Below are 22,231 nucleotides of genomic sequence, written 5' to 3'. Positions count from 1 at the left end.
GTCTCAGTTTAGGAGTTTACTTGAACATTGATATTTTATAATATTTGCTGAACCCCTGAAAAGCATCATGTTATAGTTTGCCTTTTTAAAGTAAAAAAATTGCAAATTTATATTATCCATAAATACAACATATATGAGAAAATCATGGGCTATCTCCAGGTCAGGAGAAATTTAATAGTTGTAAGCCTACATCCTTTAATGTGTAGATAGAATAATCTATTTTCCATAGTTTTGATAAGACTGCCCTTAAAAAAATAATCCCTGGATTTGCTTTTTCAGAAATCACATAAATTCATAAAGAAAATGAAGCCTTAATGACTCATTGAAACTGGAAATTAATATAAATTCTTGGAATTTCATTCTAATAAAGATAAAATCCTTCACTTATCTCAAATGAATTTCCTAAAGCAAGAGGATGATCAACCTGACATAACTAATATGGAATAAGAGGCATCTGATCAGCCTCACAAAAAGAAGTCACTCAAAGAGGATATTAGAAAAGCATGACCTACAAAATGAAACATTTGGATTTTTTCCTATGACCATTGGAAGAACATTATTTTGGATTTCTTTTTTCCAGTGGTATTCATCTATTGACTCATTGGGAAACTCTTTGAAATGATAATAGATTTCTTAATGTGATTGGAATACCTAAATCATGCAATTGGAATACAACTGAGGTATAATCTCTGGGGAATAATACTGCAATCCTCACCCTCCCTCTTAATTTTATTGTATGGGATTAAAAGAACCTGTAATTCAGTAACACATTTGTGAAGTCAGATATTCTGGGTTTAAGAGGCAATTTAGAAGCTAAAACTGAGTTTCTGGCATTTGAACAAATCATGCCCTAAAATTCTCACTAGCATTGGAAGGATGTTTGGACATTGCTGCCTATTTTGCCTGTAGTGGATAAACCGATGAATGTCTTGATTTGGGGGATTATGGTCTGATCTCTATGTAACCTTGAGTTAAAAGTAATGAATGAAAACAAGCAGGAAAGTATCAAGACAACGTGTAAGAATCGCAAGCTTAGTCCGGTGAACCAGTAATATAATTTAGCACTGTACAAATATTAGTTAACAAATTCTCACAACACCCCCTGTGAGGTAGGGAGACATTTTTGTTCCCTCTATACAGATGGAAAAACTGAGGCACAGAAAAGTTAAGGTATATATTAAGATGGTGGCAAGCCCATAATTCAGTGCTTCAATTTCTATAATCTGAAAACTAATTATAAAATCATGCTTCCCCCTTATGTATTAGAGCCCAGCCATGCCTTCTAAGAAATAATATGTGGGGTTGTTGCCTGTTAACAACATATATTTGATATTAAGTAATTGTTCCAGTTTTCATCCCCATATAGAACAGCATCTTTCACATTCTCATTTAGATACTATCCCATGCCCAGACTCTCAACTTTGTTGAACATTCTGTACTACGTAAAATGTACTACAAGGGACTTTCATTATATATATTTTTTCTTCATTAGCTATTGTCTTTGTATTTGAAGAGAAAAGGAGGATCTCTGGAAGGCTGCTGTGACAAAAGTAGCAGAATATAAGCACAAGGCAAAGTGAATCCTTTTCTATTGCTCTCTTCATCCAAATTCCCAGAGCAATTGTGCTAGGAGGACTAGAATGTTATCACTAAACCAGCAAATAGCCAAAGCTAGATCCAGGATCTCTTCTTAGTTCAAAAGTAACATCAGGAGAGGAGAGAAAACTTGTCAGTCTAATGTGAAGCCAATGGGAAGGACAATTCACCCGGTGATCGTTTGGCGGAGGACATGTCCATTCAGGCCCACAGAACTGGGTTTCTTCTTACAATGTTTCCTTTTCCCTCTGGGAACATCTGCTAAGCTTCATTTCTGTCAACTGGATGTACCGTACAACATTGGTATCTGCAGAGAAAAATAATTAAAATACAACTACTTAGTGTAACTTTCTTCTTGAAATCCGCAACAGCCACATTTCTAGATTGTATTTTCAACTGCTAATAAAATAAGGAAAAGCTATTTTAGGAGAGATCAACCATCAATTTGAGCATATGGCTAGTTTTTCTATCGTAGAACTCAAATACTAAGTCAAAATGCTATGCTAAGTTCAAACCAGACTAACTATATGATGACGTTAGTATGTTAGGTATGTATCATGTCCTTGTTAGCCACCAAGCACTGAATGTTTTACAATTAGCATAGCCTCATTTACTCATTTCCACAATGTACCCCCAACCTGTGTTGCCTACACATGCAACATGTCTGAAATAACGATGATTACTGTACTTTATATTTTGCAAAGGACATAATGTGACTTTAAATGTCAATGGGGCAATGGAGACCCGCTCAAAATATAGTATTCTATTAGAGGGCATTAGTGATGATAAGAATCTAGCTATTGGAATGTTGCCTTCCTGGAATTATCTGATGCAGGGGTCTCCAACCTTGGCAACCTCTCCCAGAACTCTGGGAGTTGAAGTCCATAAGTCTTAAAGTTGCCAAGGTTGGAGACCCCTGATCTGATGAGCTTATGTTAGGCTAGGTGGATTCTTCATTTGATCTAGTTGGTACTTGAGCATAGCTTCCTCAAACATAGAGAGCTAGCCTGGCATTGTCTATATTAGGAACAGCTCTCCAGGATTTCAGACAGAAATCTCTACCTCTCTTGGAAACAATGAAGACATTAACACATTCTGCCTGCAAGATATACATTTCCATGGAATAATACTGAAGACCAATTTCCTCTGTGGTGCCCCTAACTTCCTCTGGAAGAGGGAAATGTATGGTCTTATATATGGGACTCTTGGATTGTGGGGCACCAGATCTTTGTTGATATCATCTTGTTCTACATTGGCAGGGTACATATGAAAATTATGCAGATATTTAATTCCTACCAAAACATTGTAGTGTCAATCTCCTAGAATATGTATGCAGCAAAAATATAGAAATGGTCTTGATTACTGCGTTCAGGCATGAGTAAATACATAGTCTCAGAAATAATGAAATCTGACACTGTACCGGTAGTAGCTAATTCTTAGGGGGGGCGGGAAACACAAGAAAAAATTAATGTAAGAGACAAGAATTAACTTGGTTTTCAACAGTATGTAAAGAGCATCCATAAAACAGTTCACAATTAGAAGGTTCAGCACTATGTGACCAAAGACGTGCAATTGGAAATTTCATAAAATATCTGGTAGGGAATCTCTCAGCCTCAAAAAAATTTTTTTTCAATTACCACTCCCAACAGTCTCAATCATAAATAGCAAGGAAGAATGGTGGAAGTTGCAGCTGAGTGGAATCAGGAGCTCTATAGTTGCCCATCTTTACCTGAGAAAAAAGATACATATTCTACACAATCGAAGTACAAATATCCCTTTTTAAAAAAAGTATCCTGTTTCTCTTTTGATGTAGATATAATTTCCTGTTACGTTGTCTGCTCTTTTTATATGATATCATAATTCATCCTTGGACTGATCAGGAAGATTGAAAAATAGTTTCAATAAATAATGAAATATTTATAATTTGGAGAGCTGCTAGGAAGTTGTTTTATCAGTTCCCTTCATAACACTTGTACTGCTTGCTTTAAGAAATTGAAGCTGAACAATTGATATGTAGCTACTTTATATATTGTGCATCATACCAGTCACAAAACTTCAAAGAACCTTCAAAATATACGAATGCCATCTTTGCTATTAGGACAGTGTTCAAATTTTGTATATAATACAAAATTTGTATTAATACATGTATATAATTAATATATATATAATATATATATAATATATATATGTATTAATTGTATTAATACATGTATATAATTAATACATGTATATAATACATTCTCTGTCACTTGAATCTCTCCCCTCTTGGCACAGATATGAAACCTTGAATATATGCCCAGTGAACAAAGAGGGATAATTACTTAAATAGGCTTAAAAATCACACTTCCTGAAGATCACAGAAACAACGAGATGAATTTTTAAAATGATGGAGAAGAAGTGTGTGATAGGGGATGGGCAAGGGGCCTAAAACTCGAAGTATAAAATGCCAAGTGGATAGTATGTCTTTTCTTGTCAGCACAGAAGGAAGTGGACCTAGTGACCTATGGATAAGTTCATGCATATGAATAATTTCTCAAATGCACTTTTCAACATCTGAAGATAAAATAAGATTTAATCAAAGATATAACGTTTTGCAGCAAAAAAAAAAAAATCCCTCAGCCAATTTTTACTGCAGATTCTTGGGCTTGGTTATCGAAATCCTAGCTAAGGTATTCTTCATGGAAACCATTTCTGCAAGCTTTACCCAAGTCCTTTTTTCTAGGCAATTGCACTAACAAATGTCATAAGGCAAGTGTTCTTCTTCTTGTTTTATTTTACAGATTAACATGATTTTCTTAAACCTCCAACTGGAAGCATAATCCTGCAACTACCCCTCTGCCCCCCGCTGCCCCCCCCAGTCAATGTGTTTATGCCATCCATGGCTTGAGTTTGGCTTAACTTGATGTTGCCAGCCATTGGAGTTAATTTATCCAATTATACTTAAAATGTTTGTGAATACCAGAATTTTGACAGTGATTGGATTCAGACATTGCTCTAAGCTATACTGTTCAATTTTTGATGTGTGAATCTATTTATCTGATTTATTAAATCAAAGCATTTTTAAACAAATGATGGCTTTTATTTCTTGCACATTCTTTAGCATATTGTGTGATATTTTTATTTGTTTAAAAAAACCTGTAAAATGTCTTTGAGGATGTATGACAGCTCAAGAGACTTTGCTGATCCAGAGTTGTGCACTGAGAAGCCAAAAAATATAATGTAAGTATGTTGCATGGCAACAGTGAATCTAACTAATGGCAGCAACCAGGACAATTTCAAGCTGTACTGCTCTCCAGAGGGAGGGAGAGAGGGAGGGAAGGAATTACATCTTTTTCATTGCAAATATGTTATTTATTGACAGGTGGGTTATAATCACTCTAATACAGTCCTCATTGTGACCACATACTGTGAAACTTATCAATCTAAAGTCTTCCCTATTTTTCAAACGTTTGGGGTGGGGGGGTTTGCTGGGACAAATATTTCCCTAGATTACCTTAGGAGTGCAGAAAAAACAATTGCCTTCCATTGAGGACCTGTATAGTGCACAAGTCAAAAAGAGGGCTGTGAAAATATTTACAGACCCCTCACATCCTGGACATAAACTGTTTCAACTCCTACCCTCAAAACGACGCTACAGAGCACTGCACACCAGAACAACTAGACACAAGAACAGTTTCTTCCCGAACGCCATCACTCTGCTAAACAAATAATTCCCACAACACTGTCAAACTATTTACTAAACCTGCACTACTATTAATCTTCTCATCGTTCTCATCACCCATCTCCTTCCACTTATGACTGTATGACTGTAACTTTGTTGCTGGCAATCCTTATGATTTATATTGATATTGTTTCCTGATTTCTTATTTGTTCCCTATGACTATCCTAAGTGTTGTACCTTATGATTCTTGATGAATGTATCTTTTCTTTTATCTACACTGAGAGCATATCCACCAAGACAAATTCCTTGTGTGTCCAATCACACTTGGCCAATAAAAAATTCTATTCTATTCTATTGATTTCACAATCAGATCTGTCTGCTGTCTGTAACATCTGATTATATAGATCAGGAATAGGTCATCTGTTAGTGCCAAAGGTTCCCTGGACACTTTGAGAACATGTCATGGTTGCCATCATAGAATTGTTGCCATAGGAAATCAACCTGTTCATAAGATAGTTGCTATAGGAGGCATTGTCAGTCACAGAAGTGCCATGTAATAGAATAGTCATCCAAGCAACTCTGTATCGCTCTACCTGAACCTTTCTGGAACTCAGGCTGGAGTTTGCTTTGTAAAACTATTTCCTGTTTACATTTAATTAAAAATACTTTTAAAAAGTCAGGTGAGGCAGGCAAATGGGCACATTAAAGGGGTGAAATCCAGCAGGTTCTGACAGGTTCTGGAGAACTAGTAGCGGAAATTTTGAGTCGGTTGGAGAACCAGCAAATGCCACCTCTGGCTGGCTCCAGAGCGGGGTGGGGATGGAGATTTTGCAATATCCTTCCCCCAGGAGTGGGGAGGGAAGGGGGATTTTGCAGTATCCTTCCCCTGCCATGCCCACAAAACCGGTAGTAAAAAAATTTGGATTTCACCACCGGCACATTAATGTTCATGGGCACCATACTTGGCCTAGGTAGCTTCTGGACACTTAATCTATAGATCCATAAATTGGCAGGAATGAGGAGGTTCTCCATATGATATGATACCCTATTTTAACATGGATAATAGCTGACAGTATGCTTCATATGCAGATGAACTCTGCCCTCTCAAAACTCTTATATAAAATCATGAAAGACTTCTGCCAATCATAGCTACTTAGGATCAAGCAATTTCTTGTGAGGAGAACATAGTGGTCTCTTTGCATGATAGACATGTTTCTCAGTACTTCATGTTGCTTCCATTAATTAAATAGTCCAAAATTAATGGCAACTTCTCCAATGGTAATTTCCCATCTACTTTCTCTAAATCATTGCATCTCAAAAGTTTGGGGAGAGCAGACAAAAAGTTGGACTTCTTCAATCATTTCATGCATCAGTGAAGATTAGGAACACGAACCAACTCCCTCTCTGACATTCTGGCTATGCTTATCAGGAAGCTCACCTAAATATTTTTTAGGGCCTCATGAAAGTATTTTGCATTTTTCTTAAAAGAGAATGCCAGTAAAGAATAAGGTAGCATTTGGGAAATTAAAAATAGAATAGAATAGAATAGAATTTTATTGGCCAAGTGTGATTGGACACACAAGGAATTTGTACCAAGTATTACTTAAAATGTACCAAGTATTACTTAAATTTCATAATACAACATCTTTTCTCATCCCTCCCCTAAATGCTTCGAATTGCCTTGCAGGATTCCATGATACCATTTCCCTTCTGCCTTCAAATCTTTCCTCAAGCCTTGTTTTTGTGAAGCTTTCAGCACAACTGCTTCTCATGCCTTGATGAAGCTGCATGTAAGCAAGCCCCAGCATTTGCAGGTGAAGCCATTTGTGGTAGTTCCCTATTTATATTTTCATAGATTCCCTTTTCCGTGCTTTTTTCCAAGTATTATCTTGTAAGCTCTGTGGAACTGACATTTGTCTGCTTGTCCTCTGGAAAGTTCCATGTGTATCATTCATGAAAAAGAAGAACCACCCCAACAAACATAAGGATGAGGGTCAAGCCAAGAGGTCTTCAAACTTGGCCGCTTTAAGACTTGTGGACTTCAGCTCCCAGAATTCTCTGCATATTTGGCTGGAGAATTCTGGGAGCTGAAGTCCACAAGTCTTAAGGCTGCCAAGTTTGAACACCTCTGGTCAAGCCAATTCTTGTTTCCTTTGCTTGAGGGGGGAAAATGATTGACACTTTATAATAGCAAGGCTGAACTTGCCTGGACAGAGGGATCCTCACAAAATTGTCAAGGCAACATTTTTCTTAATCACATCATGTGTCTGGCCTATCACTTCTGAAAGGTTTCCTGCCCTACTGCAAACTTCATCTTCTAATAAAAGAATGACTCAATTATCTCACATTCTTCTCTACTTTTTTCTGATTGAGGTTGGGGGGCAAAGGTAGAATGCAGTTCAGGCAGGTTAGCTTTCCATACTGTAAGCTCTTGGCAGAGAAATAAAGAAGTAGAAAAGACATTGCTTTTCCAGCAGCAGGTTTTTAGAACACAGGATTCATCTTTAAAATACATTCCTGCTTACTCAGTGAAGTGAGCTTCCACTGGGTTGTACTAATGTACTCTTACTAAATGCATCAAATTCTTATGTACCACAAGTATGTGGTCTCTCCCCCCTCCCATGCCATTATTTCATAAGCATGGGTGTAGACAAAGGAGGGTGGCGGTAAAGTAGGGTAGCTATCAGAAATTACATAAAATATGTAACACATTGAGGTCTAGTTTTGTATCAGCTTCCAAATATGATTTTACTTGATTATTCCACTCTGTTCTCAAAACATAGAAATTGATTTTAAAAAGCAAGCAAACCAAACTCATAAATACCACTTTGGAAGCAGCAGCTACAATAATGGGTAGGTTACATGTCACAGATCAACTTGTCAAAAATGGATTTCAACAATTCACCCAGGTGAGCACAAGACAGAGGAAAGATCAATAGAGTTTGGCAGATGTCTTACCGTAGAATGTCTTGGAGATAACCTTGGAGAAACTATTTAGAGATAGTACAACAAAAACATATGCAAAAATATGCACTGAGTCTAGGAAACAGAGAAAGCATTAACGAGAGACTCCAATAATCTCCTCCCTGACTCCCTGGGGTATAAGAGGGAGGGAAGGGAAAACACATCAGGCCACATTATTCTGTTAGTATAACCTATTTAAATAAAATATAGTGCTAGTCATCTTTGGAATCCATTTCCTGATCTGGTCAACTTTAAAGGGCTGACGCTCTGACAAACACACACACACACACACACACACACACACACACACACACACACACACACACTTATTTAGAGCAGGTATTGAGTTCCAAAAAGTTATAGCTGAGTCAGTGACAGCAGGGACAGCTGCCAGTGCAGCAAATTCCTACAAAGGTTGGCTTTGAATTCAATGGAGCCAGTGGTGGGCTGCTGCCAGTTGTAACAACTGGAAATGTGAGCGTGCCTGCGTGCGGCCTTCTGCTCATGCATACGGCTTCAAAAACAGAGCGATATAGGATGGGATAGCAGCGGGCCGAATGGGCGGGGGCAGGCCCACCCGCGGGTCACAACTACAAGTTTGCCCAAACTGGTCTGAACCAGCAGCAGCCCACCCCTGAATGGCGTGCTTTGCACTTCTGTGAAAATAAATGGATTTGATGTGAGTTTTATTTGAGGAGTCTCAAACTTTAGTCACCTTTAGGAACCTTTGGATCTAATCCAGGGGTGAAATCTAATCTATTTTGCTACCGGTTCTGTGGGCGTGGCTTGGTGGTCATGTGACTGGGTGGGTGTGGTCAACTTGTAATAATGTGGTGAAACTCACTTAACAACGCTCTTGCTTAGCAACCAAAATTTGGGGCACAATTGTGGTCATAAGTTTCTTTTCTTTCTTTCTTTCTTTCTTTCTTTCTTTCTTTCTTTCTTTCTTTCTTTCTTTCTGTCCTTCCTTCCTTCCTTCCTTCCTTCTTTTCTTTCTCTTCTCTCTCTCTCTCTCTCCATTCCTCTTTCTTTCTCTTTCTCTCTTTCTCTCTCTCACTCTCTTTCTTACACACAAACACACACACCTGGTCTGAGCACATAGAGAGAGCCCTTCCCGGGGAGGTTTTCCGGATGGACACACCTGGCAGCAGTGGCGACAGCGGTGGTAGGGGAGAGCTTGCCTGGGCTTCCCTGCCATCACAGAACTGCGCTGTGCCGGGGATTTTTCCCACACGGACGCGCCTGACAGCAGTGGCGGCAGGGAAAGAGCTTTCCTGGGCTCCCCCACCATCCTGGAACTGCACTATGCCGGGGAGTTTTCCTGGGTGAATGTGCTTGGCAGCAGCAGTGGGGGAGGGGGCAGAGCTTGCCTAGGCTCTCTCGCCATCCTGGAACTGCACTGCACCGGGGACTTTTCCTGTGCAGCCACAGTGCTGACGGTGGCAGCGGCAGCAGAGCACATCCTTCAGGGACCCGAGGGTGGGTGGCCTAGCCCAAAAGTGGTACATTCCCCATCATGGGCTGGATGCAGGGTGGGGGGAAGGCAAGTGTGGGACTGCCAGGAAGGCAGCGTGGATGATAGTCAAGCATGGGAGGGCACCAGGGAAGGGAGTAAGATAGGCTGCTCATGCTAGCTCCCTTCCCTGCAACCCTACCATGCTTTCCTGCCTTCTACATGGCCTTCCGTTTACTTGCCTTCACAAACTGGCCACGGGGACATTGGGAAGGCCACGTAGAAGGCAGCGAAGCATGGAAGGGCTGCGGGCCACAGACGGGTGGCTAGCCAACGATTGCTACCGGTTCTCTGAACCAGCCCCAATCTCTGCTACCAGCTCTCCCGAACCGGTCCAAACTAGGAGCGTTTCACTCCTAATCTAATCCTTTCCCTACAGATATTCCACTAACTGCTTTTCATCAAACTTGAGTCTTATGGAATCTTCTGATATGCATCTAACAGCAGTAAGAGGTCAAGAGACTTAAAATGATATCCTCTCCCATCTTCTTCTGTAGTAGTTTTAGATCAAATATCTCCCTCTCCTCTACCATTTAAGAAACATTTTCTCCAGATGAAATCGAGCATGAAATGTATAAATGTAAAAATGGTGTCCAAATATGAAATAGCTGGTAACACTAGTGGGTTCCTGAAGTTTCCTTAGTGCTAGGGAACAGGGGTGGGGGGGAGCCGCAAATGAAAATAATTTAATACTCCCCTCTAATTAGTTGTCATTTGGAAGAAGTCAGATATTTCCTGTAGTTAAGTAAGATGCAGAGTAGATATGACAACCTCTAATCTAACCAGGCTGACTGAAAGGGTATATAAACATATTGGCAGAGCAAATACAGGCTACGCAGCTGTCTGAGACGAACGAAAAGTGCTTAAGGCAGCCTCAAGCCAAGCATGACAGATGGAAGCAGAATGTCTTGTGGGATATGAAGAGGACAATGCAAAGCAAATGTCCAGCTAGCCTTCTGAGTGACAGAGAGTGGTTTGTTTGTACACATCTTTTGCTAGAGAAGACTTTGACCTTAGCTTTGTATTAGTTCCAACCCATGGAGTCTTCTGTGCACTAAATAGTCCCCAGCTCATTAGCTAACTCTTCGTGGATGTCCTTTTGACAGCCACGAGAACCTGCTAAAAAATGGGAGAAATCTGAGTGAAATCTGTCATTCACATCTTCTTCCCAAGAAATGATTGGCATCCTCCAAATGCACATTGACTTGTGGACTTCAAAATTGAAGTCCACAAGTCTTAAAGCTGCCAAGGTTGGAGACCCCTGATTAGTGCACAAATGCACTAATAGGTTTTTTAGGTAATGCAGCAAAGTTATCCTGCACTATCTTTAATGCCAGATGCTGGAATGAGGTAAAATATTTTTAAAAATCTATTCAAATCTATCTTTACTCACCTAGTTTTGGAACTTGTGAGATAGACTCTTGTATTTCTCTGTGTCATGATGCCCTTGACTCCCATTTGACAAATAAATAGAATTCCAACACTCCCCCACACAGTAGATACAACAGCACATTGATCAAAGTGAGGGGAACAGGAAAAAGAATGACAGCTTCATCACCACTGCTCCACATCTTTCAAAACAGGCATAAGGCCTGTTTTGTTTTTGAATGCAAAAAGCATCTACCCGCAACAACCCACCAGGATTCAAGCGATCAGTTCAGACTGACTTCAAGGAAAGGCCTTCCCACTTCAATAATAAGGGCAAGCAAGAGGGCAATCTTGGCACCCACTTCCCAAGCTTTGTAATCCCTTTTTCTCCAGAGGATTACCTAAAGTTAATTCTTCTGAAAGTAATGAATAACTCTCACTTGGATGGAAATTTAGTGGCTGGGCCGTTTTTCAAAATGTGAGCGTACACATATACATATAAATAGAATAGAATAGAACAGAATAGAATTTTTATTGGCCAAGTGTGATTGGACACACAAGGAATTTGTCTTGGTGCATATGCTCTCAGTGTACATAAAAGAAAAGATACGTTCATCAAGGTACACACACACCCATATTTCTATGCACCGTTTTCAGTGTTTCAGTTCTCAGATACCAGACCAAAAGTGCTTTAAATCAGGGGTCTCCAACCTTGGCAGCTTTAAGACTTGTGGACTTCAATTCCCAGAATTCCTCAGCCAGCTTTGCTGAGAATTGCTTTCAATTCTGGGAATTGAAGTCCACAAGTCTTAAAGCTGCCAAGGTTGGAGACCCCTGATTTAAATAATGGATAGAAGACCTCTTCTTTGTTCTGAACTATATTCTCCAATGATACTCTGTCAGAAGCCACATTCTGATGGCATCTGAGGTCAATTGCTCTCTCTTTCTCCCCTTCCACCTGCCCTTATACTCTCTTTTACTAATAGTCCTATTATTTCTCCTTCCCTCTTCCTGAACACCCAATGTTTTGCTAGGAGAAGGATACCTTTTTGCCTCGGTCTGAACTGATAACTAGCAGAGATTAGAATATGGGACACAAGCTAATGAGTCTTGCTTGAAAAAAATGAGTGACTCCCCAGTGCAATTACTTAAGTCCACATTTTTGTTTCTGAGATTCATTTATTACAGAGTACTTCAAGGTCCATGATGGGACCTAAGAGTTGTGGCTCAATAGATTAGTGCCTCCTAATTTTTCTGTGCTGCAATCCTATAACTCCCTGCATTGTATTTATGATTACTACTGTTAGAGGCGGGGAACCATGCAAGCGTTCACACACGCTTGCATGTTTCCCTGCTTCTGTCAGTAGCAATCATAAATATGATGCAGGATTGCAGTTCTGAGCAATTGCACTTTTTTAATATAGTCCTGTGGATAACAAGTGTGAAAAGAGGAGCAGAAAAAAATGACCAGAGCAAAGACAAGAGAATTGGTTCTGAGCAAAATACATTTTTAAAAAGGAGAGGCAAAAAATGCTGATGAGAACAGAACAACAGTGGATGATGACTTGCTAGTAGTACCTGTTGGCTGTCGAGACCTTGCTTCTTTCAAGTAGTAAAGGGCCTTGTTGTAGTCTCCAAGGTGATAGAATGCTACTCCTGACCGGTAGAGTGCCTTGAAGTTCTCCCCTTCTTTCTTCAGTACTTTCAGGCAATATTCTTTGACCCGCTCATAATTCACCAGCTCAGCTTGAAGTAGGCAGGCTACAAGAGAAAAAGGAACAGCAACTACTACATTCTAAGTCTATTTTAGAGAATTATTCTTTCAAGACCAACAAGGGAAAGGATGTGGAGTTGGACGAAAAGAAGACAACTTAGGAAATGGTAGTCTCCTTTAGCTGAGCATCAGATCCCATTTTCCAATCTCTAATCTCAGCAGAAATTGTCTATACTGCAATTAGAAATTGACATAAAGGTGGCATGGATGGATGGTATCCACCTGTTTGTTTGTTTTACAAATAAGCCAGGAATTCCCTTTGCTCCAAGAACACAACTTTGTACAGATGGATTCAAACTCTATGATAAAATAATATACACACATACAAAGCATATACATAGAAAGCTGAATTATATGGGGCAGCTTAAATGATATTAAACTAAAGAAAAATAGTGTAATGAGAACATAAATATATGAAAACATAAATATGGATATTGGAACTGCAAAGCTACTTAACATGAAGTCATGCATAACACCCAATAATATTTTCTCTTTAAATTGCATACTTTTAACTCAACAACACTTGCACTTTATTTTCTTACAAAGAGACATTCACAACGATCTCTTTCCATTTTCTGTTATAATCTGAAGAAATAATCTGTAAGAATTTCAAATTTCAAATCTTTATTGTCAACGCACAACATATGTACAATGAGAATGATTGAGCTCCCTCAGTGCACCCACCTACCCCAACCAGGGGTGAAATGCTCCTGGTTCGGACCGGATCAGCCAATCCGGTAGCGATGATGGCGGGTGGTTTGGAGAACTGGTAGCAAAAATTTCTGCCTCCCCCTGCCCATAACCACCCAATCGCTTGCTTGCCCGCTTGCCACTTCTTTTAAAAAATGCTTTTAAAAGGTTAAAAAAAGGCTCTGATGATCACAGTGAGCCATGCGATCGTCAGAGCCTTTTTATAAACTTATAAACTATTCGGCCGAATAGGTTGTAAAAAAATGCTTTTAGAAATAGCAAAAAAGATCGCGTACCACAGCTGATCACTCCCCCGCACGCGCTGTTCTACTTACCCCATGCCTCCTTTCGGCATACACTGCATGCGCGCACCTTGCATTTGGTGCATGGTGCGCACTGTGCACGTGCACACGCTCAGTGCGCATTCGCAGCCAGTGAACCGGTAGTAAAGTTCAGATTTCACCACTGCCCCCAACACAATACAACTCACTGTGAAGATAGAAAATCCCTAACCCAATAAATCATATGAAGAAAACACCCAGTCCTATTGCACGAGTGTGAATATGTTACACATTGCACTGGCCCTGCAGTCCATCATACTACATAGTTATGATGTTATTTCTCATTCAGGAGTCTGATAGACCATGGATAAAAAGTGTTCTTCAGCCTGTTTGTACGGCTGGCTATACTTCTATATTTCCTTCCCGATGGTAGGAAGGTAAAGAAGTGATGACCAGGGTGAGAGTCGTCCCTGAGAATTTTCTTCACTCTTTAAGGCAACGAGCCCTAGCAATATCATCTAGTGCGGGACAGCCCACAATGTTTTGTGCTGTACTCACCACCCTCTGTAATGTTTTTCTCTCCGTGGCTGTCAGACCAGCGTGTCATACCGTGATGCAATAAGTGCCGACGCTTTCTATTGTGGATCGGTAAAAGGTCATCAGTTGTTGTTCCACCCAATAGCCACAGAAGAGGAGAATAAGACTGTTGTTCATACAGAAGGTGTGTGTGTGTGTGTGTGTGTGTGTGTGTGTGTATTGTTGTGTCTCGTCCAATCTCACCTCAGCCGGGGTCTTCTTATCTGCTTCCGAACATGGAGGAATGTTCTAGTATGCCTCCCGGCCCCAGCCCTGGCTCCATGCCCAGACAGGCTGAAGAGGAAGAAATACCTCCAGCCCCCAGCTCTGGCTCCATGCCCAGGCAAACGGAGCAACTAGACCCCTCCCCCTCCTCCACAGCATGTGAGCCTGAGGAAGGTCAATTACCAACAGCTGCCGACCGGAGTGACCCTCGCGTCAGAAGACTTGATAGGCGGAGGCAACAGAAGGAAGGGAGGGGCAGGCCTGGATAAGTGCTGAGTCATGGAGCCACACTCCATGGCCTATATAAAGGATCTGCTTTCTGGCATTCTCTGAGTCAGGCAAAGTCTAAACATATCTTGCTGAAGTCACTTTCTGGTGTCCTGCCTGCCCTGAAGACTTTGCTAGGACTTTGGCAGAGCTGCAGAGGCACACCTGATTCGGATTTCCCTGACCCGGCCGTCAGCGGAGGAGTGGGACACGATATATATATATATATATATATGTTTTCTGAGGTTTTCACGGGTGTTTGTATATAGGTCTTTGGTTGTTCGGGTTTTCTCCCACGTAAAATTGGAAGTGTCTTGGCGACGTTTCAATGAAGTCTCATTCGTCATCTTCAGGTTTCAGCTTTGTGCTTCTAGGGGCAATGTGCCCCTACATTGCCCCTAGAAGCACGAAGCTGAAGCCTGAAGATGACGAATGAGACTTCGTCGAAATGTCGCCAAGACACTTCCAATTTTATGTGGGAGAAAACCCGAATAACCAAAGACCTACATACGGACACCCGCGAAAACCTGAGAATATATATATATATATGCTATGCATATATATGGAAAACAAAAAGTTGATATGTAACATTTGCGTGCCCATCCCTGTAAAAATTATAAAGCTGCTACATAGTGCTTTGGATTGTTCAGTATATCTTCTTTATTATTTATTTATTTATTTATTTAAACTTTTATACCGCCCTTCTCCCGAAGGACTCAGGGCAGTGTACAGCCACAAATAAAAACAATAAAATATACAAAGTTAAAATATCAATTTAAAATACATATTCGATAATGGCCGAATTAAAACCGTCAATTGACCCAACCTAAAAATACCCCATATAAAATTACAAAATTAAAAATTTTAAAAATTTAAAAATTTAAAAATCAGGCCAGTCCCGCTTTATCTTTTTTACACTGCAAATGAAGGCCTGAGACTAATTTATTTTTAAAATATTTGGGAAAACCATGGGACCACCTATACCAGGGCTTCCCACATCAGCCCCTTTGTCGTTGAGGGCTACATTACACCCACTGAAGATGCAAACTCACTGTATAAGCACTGTGGTTATTTCAGAGCAGAAGACCATTTACAGGTTCAGGGTAGTGACTCACTGGCTGGACTGTGGCTGTATGTAAAAAAAATTCTTTTGCTTGCATCATGTCCTGGTATCTTCAATTTACAGAATGATAAGGAGACTGAAAAGAGCTGCTGTCAGCACAGGGTCAACAGACAAAAATCTAGCAACCTGGTCTGTTCTCAGACACCTTTATGATGTTCTTTCTTGTCATGTGTTTGGCAAGAGATTCAGCTTTTCATTTATGATGCTTGTTTTTCTTTCACAAAAACTCTACACAAATTGTATCTTTCCTGAACTGAAGCCACACAGTCACATCAATTATACAGATAGGCACAGGCAAAAGTACATCGTTATTAAATGTTCTGCCCTATGACTGCAGTGAGAAATCTCCAAGCCTGTATTTTGTGCCAGGTACAACAAAGCAAGAATGGGTTAATTCTGCACTTCTCTCTGCATATTTATATATCGTGTCATTTCCAATAGAGACTCCTTCTTTTTTTAGATTCTCTTTTTTTTTCTCTTCACAGTGGTACTATTCTGTGACAAGGGCCATAGAATTGATTAGTTCAAAGCCAGATATAGGATCCCTGCTCTCACTTTTTTTACAAGCTGGACTGTCTTTTCCAAGATGGAAAAAATTCATAAGCGCACAAACGTGCCTACCGTTCCTGTTCTATTGTTTTTCTTTTCTTCTTCATATATATATATATATATATAGGTCTTTGGTTATTCGGGTTTTCTCCCGCGTAAAATTGGAAGTGTCTTGGCGATGTTTCGACGAAGTCTCATTCATCATCTTCAGGCTTCAGCTTCGTGCTTCTGGGAGCAATGTGTGATTGCAGCTGTTTCTTCCTTTTTAACTGCTAGTGGGGGTTTTGAACTGATTGGGTGGGAGCTTGGCTGTGATCTGATTGGATGGGGGTTTTTTGTGCTTTGATTGGCTGGGGGTGTGTCCTGTTTGGGTGGGGGCTTGGTTGTGCTCAGATTAGTCTGAGTTGCAGGCTCCCAGAAGCACGAAGCTGAAGCCTGAAGATGACGAATGAGACTTCGTCGAAACGTCGCCAAGACACTTCCAATTTTACGTGGGAGAAAACCCGAATAACCAAAGACCTACATATATATATATATATATATATATATATATATATATATATATATATATATATATATATATATATATATATATATATATATGCTTATACCTTTATATACTATATAACCTTTCTGTATGATAGTTACATATATTGTTGTGAAAAAATAAATAAATAAATAAATAAATAATGTCTGTATTAGATGGACTGCCTCTTCCCAATTACATCTGTCCATGTCATCAGGTCTGGCAGAAGAGGTTTGTTGCTGGTCCCATCTTGCTAAGGAGTCCCATCTAGTGGGACCCAGGGGACAGGCCTTTTCTGCTGTGGCACCTGTTCTGTGGGGCATCATCCACTCTAGATGAGATTGGCTTCATCTCTGCCAACCTTCAAGAAGCCTTTCGAAACCTTATGTTAACAGGTTTGGGGGTCACAAGGGAGTGGTATTTGATGAGGTGACTCCATTGTTCATATTATCTTATGTTTCCTCCCAGCCTTTAATATTAATTTTTGTACTTATTGGATGCTTTATGTATACTATAAAACAGGGGTCTCCAACCTTGGTCCCTTTAAGACTTGTGGACTTCAACTTCCAGAGTTCCTCAGCCAGCTTTGCTGGCTGAGGGACTCTGGGAGTTGAAGTCCACAAGTCTTAAAGGGACCAAGGTTGGAGAGCCCTGCTATAAAATACTGTGTATGTGTGTGTGATGACTAGGTCCATCATCTGTCCGTCTGTCCGTCCATCTGTCCGTCCGTCTGTCTGTCTGGTAAGGGCTAGATACAATAACAGCAGACATTTCAATGCAATTTCTAGAACTGACCCTGTTTCCAGATCCTGTCTCTATTCACTCATTGATCACAGAATGGGACAACTCACTACAGCCAACTCACTATGACCAACTCACCACAGCCTATTCCACCATTCCTTTGATATTAGTGTAACTGTTATGGCTGGATTGTCCCGTTGCAAGTTAGCCATAGCAAATTGTCCTGGACCTGATCACGGAATGGGATTGATCAACTGCAGCTGGACCTGCTCTAACTCTGCTTCAGATGGTAATACAGGTAGTCCTTGACTTACCTCCACAGTTGAGCCCATAATTTCTGTTGCTAAGTGAGACACTTGTTAAATGAATTTTGCCCCATTTTCTGACCTTTCTTGCCACAGTTGTTAAGTGAATTGCTGCAGTTGTTAAGTTAGTAACACAGTTGTTAAAGGGAATCTGGCTTCCCCACTGACTTTGCTCGTCAGAAGGTCGCAAAAAATGTTCACATGACCCGGGGACACTGCAACCCTCATGAATATGAATTAATTGCCAAGCATCCAGATTTTGATCACATGACCATGGGGATGCTGCAACGGTCAAAAGTGTGAAAAATGGTCATAAGTCACTTCTTTCAGTAGTGGTCTAACTTTTAGCAGTACTAAATGAACTGTTGTAAGTTGAGGACTACCTATACGTATATGCTTAGGACTATTTTCCTTCGCTATTGTAATGCAGAATTGCAAAATCGAGTTTGATACAAAAATGTACCCTCCATCCATTCACAGTAGCCTGCAAAGCAGACATAAGATCTGCCTGGTCCAGCATCCTATTTCCTATAGTTCTCCCCCTGTGCTTAAATTGATTGTCTAGCTGCTAGCAATTTCTGGTCCAAGCTATGCTGCCACCGATTCTGACATCATATTGATCAGTCACTACCATTGATTAAATTCTGGCATGTCCCCATTAAGCCGGTTGCATAAGTTAACCCTGAATTTAAGCCTTGTTGATTTCATGAGGTTTTTTTTGTTTTTTGTTTTTTATTTTGTCAATCATATATAAGATAACAGGTAAAAGTATAAACATAATTTGGATACATTGGAGCACCCACCCTCTGGAATGAACTTCGCCCCGGTTTACGTCAATTACCTGACCTTCGGACCTTTCGCCGTGAATTGAAAACATACTTGTTCATCCAAGCGGGACTGGCTTGATTTTTAAATTTTCAAATTTCTGGTTTTTTAATAATTTTAGATTGGGGTATTTTAGTATAGGTCAATTTGACGGTTTTAATTTTCGGCCATTTTTGAATATGTATTTTAATTGTTATTTTAACTTTGTATATTATTGTTTTACTCTGGCTGTACATCGCCCTGAGTCCTTCGGGAGAAGGGCGGTATAAAAATCTAAATAAACTAAACTAAACTAAACTAAACATGAAAAGAGTAAGTAAAAAGGAATATTAGGACAGGGACGGTGGCACACAGCTGCACTTATGCACACCCTTTACAGACCTCTTAGGAATGGGGTGAGGTCAATAGTAGCCAGTTTAAGGTTAAAGTTTTGGAGGTTTGGGGAAGAAACTACAGAGTCAGGTAGTGCATTCCAGGCATTGACCACTCTGTTACTGAAGTCGTATTTTCTGCAATCGAGTTTGGAGCAGTTTACCTTAAGTTTGTATCTATTATTTGCTCATGTATTGTTGTGGTTGAAGCTGAAGTAATTATGACAGGTAGGACATTGTGGTAGATAATTTTATGTACTATGCTTAGGTCAGACTGAAGTCGGCGTAGTTCTAAGTTGTCTAAGCCCAAAATTTGGAGTCTGGTGGCATACAATGAATAGATACAATGAATGTTCGTTGGATATCCTCCATAGGTGTTGTTGTTGTTGTTGTTGTTGTTGTGAGCATCCGTGGAAATCAGAATTGACTCTCTCATGAAAGAAAGGCATAATTTTAGGAGCCGATGCTGTTAGGCAGCAAGAGAAAGTAGCTGCTGCTTACAGATGGTAATTTCAGATGTGGGTGGGGATTGGAAAAAGGGTGTGACAGATAAAAGGAAGAAAATGCCTGAATGCTGCGGCAAAATCTTTTCAATCATTGGCCCGGGTCACCTGAGTTCTGTTTTGAACAACAAAGAGTCATAGCCTGATCCTACATGCACTTGTCAGATGTGACGGAAATTTGTCACACACCACAAAGAGCGCTAATGGGGATTTGTTCCCAAAGTAGACAGCAGCCTAAAGCGGCAGATTTTCATTAGGACAGCTACAGAGTGGTAAAGGATTATATTCTCCTTCTTGACTAAAGCAGCCTCGCCAATGATATCCCAAACAAATAAAAATCTGGGGGCTGACATTTCCATTCAGAACAATACATCTTAAATGCACAAAGGCGTAGAACAAAAGCTTGGTCCTGAATTTATCCCCTTCCTCTCAAAAAGAGGCCAGAAGCCGAGTCAGCAGGGTTGACCCAGTCCAAAGGGAGATTTGCCAAGAAAAGGTTATCCAAAGACCACACTGTCCTTTTGCTCTTTTCCTTCCAGGTTCATATAGCTAATCATGTACAGGTAATCCTCGACTTGCAACAGGCTGCTTAGTGACTGTTCGAAGTTACAACGGCACTAAAAAAAGTTACTTATGACCATTTTTCACACTTACGGCTGTTGCAGCATCCCCATGGTCACGTGATTTACATTCGAATGCTGGACAACCGACTCACATTTATGACGGTTGCAGTGTCCCGGAGTCACGTGGTCAACTTTTGCAACATTCTGACAAGTAAAGTCAATGGGGAATCCAGATTCACTTAAACCAGGGGTCTCCAACCTTGTCGATTTTAAGACCTGTGGACTTCAACTCCCAGAATTCCTCAACCAGAATGCTTTAGAGGGGAGTAGATATAATGAGATGAGGAGGGGTGGAGAAAAAAAGAGATTTCAACCCATAAAAAAAGTTGCTGTTACCATTGGAAATTTTCCCATCGCCTTCAAAAGCAATGACCTCTTCGCCTTATTAAAATTCAGCTAGATTCTCTCCTTGCTTCTCATGGAGCTTGAAATGAAGGCAGCCATTCCTTTCTCTCATCCACCCCCATGTCTCTTCTTGTCTCCACACTTCCTTCTCGTTAAGGTGTGAATCTGAAACTAAAATCCTTGACAGCCCTGAGAATGTACTTCTATATTTATGTATCAAATAACAGGTACAATAGCACAAACAGCTGCCCTTTGCCCAAGAATTCTGCCTGGTGCAGTCAAGAGAGCAACCTCTTTGTGTATAAGGTGGCCTGTCAGTGCCACAAAGAGACAAGTTGCTGGAAGCATGAAGAGTAAAAGACGGCAAAGGCTTCAAAATTGCAGGCTCACAAGAAGCTGCCTTATTCTGAAACAAAACATCAATGCACCTAGCACAGAATTATCTTTACACACTCCCATGGGGAGATGAATATTTGGGAGAAGAGCAATTATTCTGAGTCCAACCAGAATCATTGACATCTAATGTCACAGCAGTTCTGCAACATTTCAGACAGGAGCCTTTCTCAGGTCACTTGGAGGTTATGAAAAAAATTGAATATGGACCTGTTTGTAATCAAAGCACATGATCAAACACTGAGTTTTGATTCCTTTTAGAGATCAAGCATTTAGTCCCAGCAACTTCATCAAATCTTTTTATGAAGTCATGGAAATTGTCCCCGGGGTCCATTACTACTATATCGAAAGCATGTTGATCCTTGTAAGGATTTTCAATCTCAGTGTGAAATTCATTCATTTCTCAAGCAAGCCAATTCTTCAGCTGCAGCAATTTATGAATACAGTCCAAATGGTCAACTTTGAAGTAAGGAAGTTTCATGTATTCATATGAAAGCTGTATTACTTCCCTGCTATGCTTTGCGTGTCCTTTTTTGTATGATTACTGCAATGTTTCTAAGCTTGCAGCGAAAATATCCTTTCTGCTACTGCTCCCACCCAAAAATTACTAATAGTGGAAATGACATCATTACATCTGTCTGCGAAGAAGTTCCCCATTTATACAAGTTTGCACACAAATATTTTTCCACAGCTGCTGTCCATAATCTTATTTAGGGAGGAAATCTAAGTTTAAGGCCAGAATTTCATTAATTTATGCAGAACATAAATTCATCAAATTTCTAAGGCCCAGTATAGCTAAGAGATAATATAATTAAGATTTAAATATAATAAGTCAAATTGCAGAAAATTATTTGTAATTTTCTTCTCATATTTTCCAGGCTCGCCTTTCCTAGTTTTGGACTTGGTTAGGATGGAAAACCAGAGCTAGACTGAGAAGTACAATATTTAAAAAAAAAAAAATCCCAGAAAATAAAGAGTAGTCAGTGGCTAGACAATTTCTCTGTATTTATGG

General features: G+C 40.1%; 1 protein-coding gene across 1 annotated transcript in view; it reads right to left on the bottom strand.

Annotated features, from left to right (window-relative positions):
• Nucleotides 1-1,044: 1,044 nt before the first annotated feature.
• The window catches only part of TTC9 (tetratricopeptide repeat domain 9), a 41,106-nt gene continuing 19,919 nt past the window's right edge, over nucleotides 1,045-22,231 (bottom strand). The window contains exons 2-3 of the mRNA XM_058161936.1: nucleotides 12,681-12,863; nucleotides 1,045-1,903 (exon numbers count right to left, since the gene is read on the bottom strand). Coding sequence (XP_058017919.1) covers nucleotides 1,824-1,903; nucleotides 12,681-12,863 — 263 coding nt within the window. The 3' untranslated portion in view covers nucleotides 1,045-1,823. The remainder of the gene's footprint in view (nucleotides 1,904-12,680; nucleotides 12,864-22,231) is intronic.

This window comes from Ahaetulla prasina, chromosome 1, assembly GCF_028640845.1.
Source record: "Ahaetulla prasina isolate Xishuangbanna chromosome 1, ASM2864084v1, whole genome shotgun sequence".
Lineage (NCBI taxonomy): Eukaryota > Metazoa > Chordata > Lepidosauria > Squamata > Colubridae > Ahaetulla > Ahaetulla prasina.
The sequence above is the reverse complement of the archived record's forward strand: the minus strand, read 5'-3'. Positions and strand labels throughout refer to the sequence as shown.